The sequence below is a fragment of the Belonocnema kinseyi genome, chromosome 10, assembly GCF_010883055.1.
Source record: "Belonocnema kinseyi isolate 2016_QV_RU_SX_M_011 chromosome 10, B_treatae_v1, whole genome shotgun sequence".
NCBI lineage: Eukaryota > Metazoa > Arthropoda > Insecta > Hymenoptera > Cynipidae > Belonocnema > Belonocnema kinseyi.
This window is the reverse complement of record NC_046666.1, coordinates 112903031-112914186: the sequence shown is the minus strand read 5'-3', so window position 1 is coordinate 112914186 and position 11156 is coordinate 112903031. Positions and strand designations below refer to the sequence as shown.

The 11156-nt window shown below is 32.0% G+C and overlaps 1 protein-coding gene across 3 annotated transcripts in view; it reads right to left on the bottom strand.

The window, feature by feature from the left end:
* The window catches only part of LOC117181506 (traf2 and NCK-interacting protein kinase), a 252578-nt gene that overhangs the window by 36716 nt on the left and 204706 nt on the right, over window positions 1-11156 (bottom strand). For all 3 annotated transcript variants that reach the window (XM_033374255.1, XM_033374254.1, XM_033374256.1), the window contains exon 13: window positions 8058-8198. In XM_033374255.1, coding sequence (XP_033230146.1) covers window positions 8058-8198 — 141 coding nt within the window. The remainder of the gene's footprint in view (window positions 1-8057; window positions 8199-11156) is intronic.

Sequence of the window (11156 nt, the reverse complement as noted above, 5' to 3'; positions counted from 1 at the left end):
GGCTTTATCCTCTGCTTGATTTTATACAGAATTTTGAATTTTGATAGCATTCAACATTTTAAAGAGAAAAATGTTTAGCTCTGTCATAATTAAAATAAATAAGACTTATCAGTCATTAAAAAATAGGTGAACATAAAACTTTTTCCGATAATTTAATAAAATTATAAGTCATAATTTATGATTTATAGCATACAAATAGCTATGTAACGATATAATATTTAACATTTTAATTTTAAAAATAAATAATTAGTTTTCATTATATAACTACTCACTAATAATTGTGAATCATTAGAATAATTATATAATAAACACTTAATATTCGAGTGGTAAATAAATATGCATTACATCATTTACATTTATGGTAACTCGTGTAATTGTAACTGCGGTGGTAACTCATATAAAAAATTCTCTAACTTAAGCAATTACCGACGCGGAACGTCTGAAAAATGCCGAAAACTGCGAATGAACTCCGAGGAGTTGACCCACAAACTAAGAGGGCGCTTGTAGCAGTCAGATTTTGACGGAGTCTCTTATTCCATTACATGAGCAATCTCCCAACTCATCTCTGGTATTATCTAGACAAATTTAGACCAATAAAATAGAAGACACGTTTCCAATTATAATTGAAGACGACCAGTAAAATTTAAAACAGGAGACAGGGTCGTAAAAAGGGTAAACAAACTGTCAAACAAATCGGACAAAAAAGCAAGTAAACTATATGACCAGTATGGAGGTCCTTTTATTATTTAAACTAAAATTTCCCCTACAATTTACGAATAAAAAAACCTTAAAGTAAAAAGCTGACTCAGTCAAACCTAAATAATGTGACTGTTGGTAACAAAGTACAACCAGTTGACCGCAGAACTGAAAATCTTGCAACACGAGTGAAATTACTCTGACTATTTGTTAATAAACTAAACTACACACACATTCACAACGACATTACGGAAATTTCAGGTATATAGGCGAACCACGAAGGGGGGTGGCCGAATTGTTCCTATAAAGTATAGGTCGGTCGGGCCCAGAACGAAACGGTTGCCGGGCCGTATACGAGATAATCAGGTTCCCCCTGACGGGTCCTGAAATCACGGGCGACGGAACGTCTCGTGCGCAGCTGACGACAGTGTCCAAGGTGTGACAGTGTCCAAAGCTACAGTGTCCGAGGTTCAACTCTATTTGTAATCGATAAAAATGTACTAAAATTGATAAACGGGGGTTGTTTGGGTCGCTGATCATGAATCTGATGTCAGATTTTACAAATTCAAGATGGCGAATCCAATATAGCGGCCACCATTTTTCAAAATCATTAAAAATTGATGAATACTCGTACATAAGGGTATTTTTGGGTCGCTGATCATGAATCTGAGGTCAGATTTTACACATTAAAGAAGGCGCATCTAATATGGGGGCCACAATTTTTTAAAGTCATGTAAAATTTACGCAATATGGTGGCAAAATTTGTTCAAAATCATTCAAAATTTATGAATATTAGTTTATAGGGCCGCGTATGTGTGTGTGTGTGTGAGATGAGACAAGCAGTGAGGGCAAGCAAACGAAGAAGAAATCGGGAAACGAGAAGTGTTGTAGCGAGAAGTGTCGTAGAGTCTACTTTTGAAAAAAAAATATGATTCATGTATGGTATAAAATTATGTCAAAGTTAGGAATCGCACAATTATGTGCAGGGCAATAAAATTATGTTAGTACGTGACTTATCTCAACCAAAATGAGATTCTAAATCCTAATACAAGTTTCACAGTCAACAACCTAAAAAATGCTCATATAGCAATTATCTATAAATTTTAAATCATTATGACAATGTTCCGCCATCTTATTCAATATAACATATATAATTTTTGAATTCGGATAGCATATTTATGATGTACGATAAAAAAATCCTATGTATCAATATTAACAAATTTTGAATGATTTTGATAAATGTTGGCTGCCATATTGGATCCACTATCTTAAATTTGTAAAATATGATTTCAGATTCATGATCAGCCACACAAAAAAGACCCCTATGTAGCAATATTCATAAATTTTGATTGAATTTGTAAAATATTATATCAGGTTTATGATCAGCGACCCAAAAAACCCCCGTTTATGAATTTTAGTAAATGTTTATCGATTACAAATAGGTATATGCAAAAATATCAAAATAAGAAACAAAATTTTGCTTTCGGCCACCATTTTGGGTCCGCCATCTTGAAAAAAAAATACCAATACATTTTGAAGGATAGAGTCCATGGATGCAAAAATATGCAAATCTTAAAAATCGGCTTATGGTTTCGATGCGAAAATTTGAAATAACAAAAATTTTCATTCGAAAATTCACGTTTTTTGTTAAATAATAACTTTTTAAAAATTAACTTGTCTTAAATTTTGACGTCCGTTTAGGGCTTAATTGGTTAATCATTTTTTTTCAAATTATCATAAAAAGAGCTATCGGAAAGCCATTCTTAAGGGCATGTGATACTTAGAAAATTGTCGATTTTACCAGTTTTAGGTTCCCCCGGCTTTTTTTCTAGAATAATAAATATTTTGTCTTAAAAATTTGGGAAATGTTAGTGAACATGCTAACGGACGTTCCCACTAGCCTTTTTGTGTGTTTTAATTCAAAAAAGTTTTAATTTAGCAAAATGTGATTAATTTGCATAGGGCTTAGAAATTATTTTCGATTTATTCAGTGTTAGATTCCTCCGGCTTTTTTCCTAGGATAAGAAATATTTTGTCTTCAAAATCTGGAAAATGGTAGCGAACATGCTAACGGACGTCCCCGCAAACTTTTTTTGTGTTTTTTTTTTAAATTTTGATATTGCTAACAGCGTGTGTGTATATTTCGAGGTTATGTGTGTTAGAATTCTCCCGAGCGTTACTTTCAAACTACACAATATTTTTAGCCGAAAACTTTGGACTTACAGATAAACATTGTAATTAATCTTCCGGAACTAACCTTGTTTGCAGGCAATTAAAAAAGTTTATTTCATAAATAATTTTCACATTATCGAAAAGGCAGAGATGGAAAACGACGTAAACTCAAAATAATGCACATGCATAAAATTTTTATTTAGTAAAATACATTTTTTTTGTTATTATCCCTCAAAAAAGAGTCCGGGGACGTCCGTTTGTGAGAAAAAAACCGGAGGAACTGTACCCGATTGAACACACGAGAAAGTATCACATGCCCTTGATTGATTTCGTAAACATATTAAGCTTATTTGCTGGAAAACATACATACTCTGAATTTGTTTATGAAAATGGTTTAAATAATAAATTATTGTTAAGAATTAACAAAGCGTCATAGCAAAGAGAGTTATCGAAAAGACATTATTAGTTGATTGCGTAAAAATTAAGTCTGTTGGTTGAAAAATAGCCAAACTGTACATTTATTTACCAAATTCCGTTGAAACAATTGCCAAATTGCATCTTTTTTTAATTGATAGGGTTAAAACTTTTTTCTCTCACATTCATGCCAAAACTCTGGATATATTTTTTTCGTTAGGTTGTTTGTAGTGTAATAAATCTTTTTTTTTATCATTCACGCCCAATGGAAATTGTTTCTAGATAGTTTGGTCACAGATATAAAACCTTCTATAATAAATCTCAGAATCTCAAAAAAATGTTAATTCTCAAGACAACATTTTTATGACACATGCATGATTTCAGTTGTTTTCGGCGCCTATGAAGCGATGCTAAAGCTTTCTTTTTACTCCCTAGGGAGCAAAAATTACATTTTACTTCCTAGAGATAGAAAAGTGATATCTGATGCGAATAATGAAAATTATACAGCTGTGAGCTCGCATTTTAGACCACTAACTGTAAAAACTGTGATGAAATTTTGGTTCTAGATAATAGAGTTTTGCGGTTATTTATGGAAAGCTACCATACACACGCACACACACACACACACACGCGCGCGCGCGCACACACATATACTCTCTAGCTCCGCTGGGATGCGAGCCCAAGTCCTTCTGATTTCCGGCCTGATGCTCTTACATATATAACGGGTCAATATACCGTAAATTTTTCAAAATCCAGAAATTTACGGAAATAAAAAAAAAGAATTTTGGTTAATTTATAATAAGTTACCATATTTACCTGTAAAATTACCATAAATGCCGGTCATTGACATTTTTAAAAATGAATATTCGGTCATTTATGATATGTTACCATATTTACCAGTAAAATTACCATAAATTACCGTAAATCACCAAAAATGTACGGAAAATTTTTATTGAAAATGTATTGATTTTTATTTTTATTGAGTAGGTAGTAGTATACAAGTAATAAGTTAACATAAATTTCATGCTTCTTTATTCAAAATCTAATATGGACATTTCGAGAAATGTCGGAAATCATCTATTTGTTATAAAAAATATCGTATGCGCCAAGGGGGTGAGGCACTTTTTCGACTTGCGAACGTTTTCAGTACTAGTCTTCCGCTCGCCTACGACTTGCATTGGAAACACATACACTTGTAGGAAAAGCTCCTCTTGCCCCCCTAGGTGCATACTCTACTATTGTTGTGAAATAAAACTTAATCAAATTTATTATAAAAAAATCCAAGCACAAAAATCTTTTGAAAATAATTTTATGACATTTATGATATTATCTTATGTCATATGAGGTTAATTTTAAAAGGTATTTAACGTTTTGAAAACTGTGACATTTTTGAACGGTTTTAATATTTTAAATTATACACTAGATGGGAATAATACGTATGACCAACATTAAATATAAAATTAATTTTTTTTTTAAATACGAATAAAATGTAAATGAAACTAAATCTTATAAATATGGGCATCAAGAGAATTGTATGTATACCGAAATGTTTCTACTTTAAGAGAATATAAACGTTCCTTATAAAGTGATAAGTGTATATTATGAGCAACGCTTCCACGAAGGTAATTGCGAAACTGTTAAGTTTAAATAATTGCGCCTTATACATCGACAGCCAATCACTGTTAAGAAAGCGAGTGGACTTTCAGTCCATTAAATTGCTCACTCACCCGATCGCTTTACCTCAATAAGCTAATTTTTGTAACAGGAAATGAGTTTTTCGGAAAAATAATTATTATTTTGGGTTGAAGTTTTGCAAACTTTTTAAGAAGGGCAGTGGGCATATTTTCTGAAAATTTGAAACTTGTTGCTTGCTTATTGTGAAACTAATTGCATATTTAAAAAAGGAAATTTCGGACGTTTTTTATTTTTTTTAAGTACATGAATGAACTAATCTTAACGTACGACCCGTCATTTTGTCGATATTTGTAAAACCTACATTTTTTATCACAACTTTTTTTCTATATAACAAATTGGTTCGTTGTACTAAATAAAAAATCTATTTTTACTATCTTCAACGATTGAGCAAACGAGAATGGTCCTAAGATTTTGACTGAAACATATAGACTTTTGTTCTGCATGCTAACACTAAAAAGATCCGAAGTAAAATTTCAGGTATCAATTTATGCACGAAGTGAGCCTTTCTTCATAAGGAGCCGGAAGTACTACGTAGATTGTATTAATTAGACAAATTGTGTCATGACAGAATACCCGTTTTATCAAGATCCCCTTACTCAAAAGGTATTGTGATTTCCAAAGTTTATTACATTTTTATATACGAATGACGACTCTTCACCTTTACACTATAATTTCTAATATTGTGATGAACGTAATAATTTTTTGCCAAGAGATAATGAAAGATAAATAATTAAGTTTTCTGTTGATATGAATATGATACTGACTTCTGAAGCTTACATGGTTGTACTGTTGTTGCGAAAAGTTCGTGCCGCAGTCATGTATTAATTGTATTTGTAAATTATTTCTTCGTTATTCATTAAAATGCAATGTATATTATTTTACATTTAATTTAAATGTAAACTATAAGTTGACTGATACTGAATTAATTTTTTTTATATTTTAATAATAGTTTAATTTGAATCACAGTCGAGGGTATAATTTTTGTTCGAGAGAAAAATTAAACTTCTTTTAATTGAAATTTAACCTACATTTTATGATAATTATTTTAATAAATGAAAGAATAACTTAAAAAAAGAAACAAATTTTTAAACAAAAAATGTTACACATTAATTTTTGTTTAAATTACTTAATTCTTAACCAAAGAGGAAATGAATTTTTAAGATAATATTTGAATTTAAAAGAAAACAAATTATAAGTCAAAAATATAAAAAAGTGAAATCCCTAAAAACAAACCCTCGAAAGAAACAAGGGTACAAGAAGGCCGTAAAATAATACATTCTTACTAAAATTAAATACAAAATTATAGCGGAGAGGAGTCATTAAATTTCACAATAGAATGTCGTGAGATCGCTAAAATTCGCGAAATATTATTAGTGAATAAAATATTTTTTTTATTAATAGATTTTTATATTTTAAATATTCGTGTCCCACAATGCAAAAAATATTTTCAATAGTAATAACAATATGAATTACGGAATTTTTAATTACAAACATTTTTTAAAAACGTACATTTGGCGAGCCTGTTTGCATAAGGGCAATACGCCTGCAGAGTGCCACTTAGACCTTAACAATAATTCCATCTGACAATCGAACTAATGGCTACCTCAAATTTACTGTATGAATATTAACATACAAGTGTAGTAAATATCAATTTATTGTAACCAAAAATGTTTTACTATGGTTCAAAGAAAAGATTACTGTCATGTATAATCACAAAAGAAATATCTATAAATGACCTACAAAACTTTGCTACATACAAAATATACTGTATACTGTAATACGGAATTTTATGTCAAATTAATCTCTTTTCAAATCATGCAGGGCTAGTATGTATTTTCAAAAATTAAATCATACTAGCCCCAGCGCTAAACTTGATCGATTGGTAGTCTTACAAAGACAGAATGTATTATTTGGCGGCTTTTTCGTACACTCGTTTCTTTGGAGGATTTGTCTCTAGAGATTTCAAATACACAAATTGTTATAAAGTACTTACAAAAGTAAAAACTGCAAAAACGATACACAAAAATAGAGTACAATTACATTATTTTTCGTTTCTTCAAGCTTAACATCAATGTGTGAACACACGATATTTTTTTGGAGTTTGGAACTGTGCAGACATAAGTCTGCTAGTATCATGAAATATTTCGATCAAAACGAAGATTGATGCAGCATACAACATTCAATGTGTATCCTCTGACCATATAAAAACATTCTCGGTCTTCAAATACTGAAAAATAACCGAATTTTTCTTATTTTGGCGTTTAACACCATTGCGCAAACTGAAGAAAGTTTTTATTCTATTTTTTACTTTGGACGGAGTAATTCTGGAACCTACTGAATTCGAAGATGCTATAAAATATCATAACGGACGTCCCCGGACTCTTTTTTGAGGGATAATGTCAAAAAAATTGTTTTTCATCTCTGCCTTTCCGATAATTTGGAAATTATCTATAAAAGAAACTTTTTTGATAGCCTGCCAACAAGGTAAGTTCCGGGAGATTAGTTATTATGTTTATTTGTAAGTCCGAAGTTTTTGGCCAAAAATATTGTCTAGTTTGAAAGTAACGCTCGGGTGAATTGTAACACACATTACCTCGAAATATGCACGCAAGTGGTGAGCAATATCAACATTTTTTGGGTAAAAACGCAGAAAAAAATATGTGCGGGGACGCCCGTTAGCATGTTCGCTATTATTTCCCAGATTTTGAAGACAAAATAATTCTTATCCTAGGAAAAATGTCGGGAGAATCTAACACTGAAAAAATCGATACTAATTCCTAAGCGCCATGCAAATTCATCACATTTTGCTAAATTAAAACTTTTTGGAATTAACACACAAAAAAGTGTGTGGGGACGTCCGTTAGCATGTTCACTATCATTTTCCAAATTTTTAATACAAAATATTGATTATTCTAGAAAAAAAGCCAGCGGTACCTAAGACTGGTAAAATCGATAATTTTTTAAGTACGAGTATCACATGCCCTTAATTACTTTATTTTACCTAAAGTAAATAAATGCGCGAATTATTAGCACCTGATAATTAACACTTTACAAAATTATAGATTAAAGTAAAATCTAACCTCTTCACTCGTAGATTTGTCTTGCCGTTGACTCGGAGATGATGTCAAAAGATCCGGTAGAACAGAGCAAGGCCTTGATCCAGACGACGATTCTGACCTCTGAAAGTCAGTACCTGATCTCATGCGATCCCCATCACGGTTCTGTAAAGAAATTTGCCATTAGGCATTTAAATTGCAATCAAACTTTTGTAAATCTAAATATATAGACTGCTTGGTGTTCTAAGTGTCGACCAGGTTACTTATGTAAAATAATTTTGGTGTTAAAATTGACGGTAACTGGTCTATTTTGGTTTGTTTGTTGAGAAAATAGAAAAAGCTTATCTCGTCCCGGGTTCGAACCAAGAGCTCAATCTTTTCATGAGTCAGCTCTTCATGAAAAGAAAATATTTTTGAAGTGTTCAGCGTACATTTCTTTTTGTCTCCATTGCGTTTTTAATTCCTCTATGGTTTCTGCCTTGATATTAAAAGCGTCCTACATACAAATTCAATGTCGTGATAGTGATATCAGCTTCACAGATGGCGCTGTAAAGCGCAATATCTCTCTTGGTATTGAAATAATCTCGCAACTGAATGATTCTGTTTACCCTTTCAAGGTCGGTTTCGACTATTTGATGAGCCCAAATGAGTACGTGACGATAGGGATAACATGAGTGCTGATAGCCCTAATTTTATTGATAGAGTTAAGAGAAATCTTCAGAAACGATCTGAGTCTTATAGCAAAGGCAATCGTTGGCTTTTTCTAACTATCGTATGCTGAATACCCGTAGACTCAAGAATACCCAGATATTTATAAGACTCGCCCTCGGCCATTGCCTCGATATCACCCTCGTTGTCTAGCTCTGCGGTTTTTAGTTTCTCTCGAGTACATGCACTTGCCTGTATTTATCTAGTTCGAACTCCATGTCGACATCACTGGAGCACTACATGTATAAAAGATGGGTCAGTTGATGACCATGCTCATTATCATGTGTTTTGAAACCATGAGAAATTCTATTTAGTGATTTACTCAATGGGTTCAACGCTAAACATAACCATAATGCATTGAAGGAGTATCCTTGAAAGACATCCGTTGCAATACATATTAATCTATTTATCCTGGGTTGTACATGATAACACTAGTTAATTCTTGTACCTCAAAGCATTATCGCGCGACTCAAAACAAGCTTGTCCTGAGAGGGGAGTAGGACTCAGTGACCATCTGTTTGAGTTCTAGCAGCAGTTTCTCTATTCAGCTTCGAAGGTGATAGGTTTCTAAAATGGAAGGGAGGTATCCAGGGCTGTAGATATGTAGTATCTCGGAGGGTGTCTGAGGGCGACTACATTAAAAAAAAGGTAATTTGGAATTTAAGTAATTAATATATTAGCAGTAAGAAAGTTGGAAATAAATCTTCGAAGTCAATAGTTTCATGGAAAATAGGTTTCTTCTGAAACATTAATAAAATATTAAACCTTAAATCAAAAATCATTTATAAAAGGAGTTTTTCGGAATATAATTTTTTGAAATAATCATTACGATAACTTTTTGACGTAAAATGTTAGGTAAAAGTTGATTACAATTTGAAACACGCTAATTAATATTGCTAATTATTTTGTTCAACTTATTAGCATTAATTAAAGATATAAAATTTACTTACTGTAAATTTGATCTCTAAATAAATTAAAAAACTTTTATTCTAAGTGTAAAGAACATAATTAACGTGAAACAGATGAATTGCATAACCCGTTTTTGTGAGAGAAAACTTAGCGAAACTTTCAAGTTTAACAAGTTTATTGCAATAGAGAATTTTAAGACCTTTTTATTGAACTATTTAATTCCCCCATAATACGAAATAAAAAAATAATAAATATATAATAATAATAATAATAATATATAATAATAAAATAAAAAAATAATGCAATAAATCCACATTCAATTTTATGAACTATGATAAATATTGAAGGGCAATGATTTCAACATTTTTTAATATTATCTTACACTTTACAAAGAATTTATCAAAATCATTTGAAATCAGGATCTTGCAACACACCTATAGCGTAGCTTAACTTAAAATATATTATTTCGTAAATAGTAAAAAGTAGGCAAATACTTCGAAAGCGGAAGCACGGACGACTTCGAGTACAATAAAATAATTTAGCGGATTTAGCCATCTGGTCAACAGGCTCAGCGCAGGGACTATGATTGGCACGTCCGAACAATTTTTTCGTTTCGTGAAATTTCTTGGTAACCTTTTTCCATCGTAGGAAAAGTAATTTTATATTTGCCAACAAAAAGGTCTTTTGACGTAAAAAGATATATTTTTTCAAGCTCAGGATATCAGTAAACATTTCTCTTTCGTTCGAGTTGCATTTTACAGAATAAAAATAAAAATATTGCATTTCAAATTAGTCGCCCTAATGAAACGTGGGACGCACCACGAACAACCATGAAGCCTTTCCTGCAGCGATTGGAAGTTGATGGTGGGGTTAAAATCCGAAATAGCTTTTTGTTAAAATCCCAAATACGCCTGACTTAAAAGGTCGGTGATGCGTAGATATAGTTTGTGAATTGTATTCAGGTAGAGTTCCCGACTGGCAAGCGGAATACCTGGGTTCGATTTCCTACGGAGCGTAAATATTTTATCCCAGATAAAATTTAATTTTTAAATTTTAGAAAAACGAATAATTCTACATTTGGGGTTATATTATATCAATAGTGCAGATATATGTTTTCACGTATTGTGCTAAGTATGTCATCTGATCGGTCATTTACCATTCCGATGAAAGTACAGATGTCCTATATACATATTATATCTATAACTCTTTAGAGAAAGGTTTGCCATTTAGCCTGTCTGTGAAAATAGATTCTTCTTTCGATCTCTGCAGTATCTTAGTGGGTATAGTGTGCCAAAATTCATCTGAAGAAAGCAAATTTTACTGGCGTTCCCAAGGACCCTGAGCTTGAGGCTATAAGGGTTATTAGACATCTTGTTCTTTTCATCGGTGCTATCGGAGGTACGAAGCTATCACTGGTTCGTGACCTTAAAGCCTGACCCGCGTGCCAAAAATATGCCAAGGCACTTGCGAGATGAATACAGAAAGCTGTCATCATTTGATCGCTTC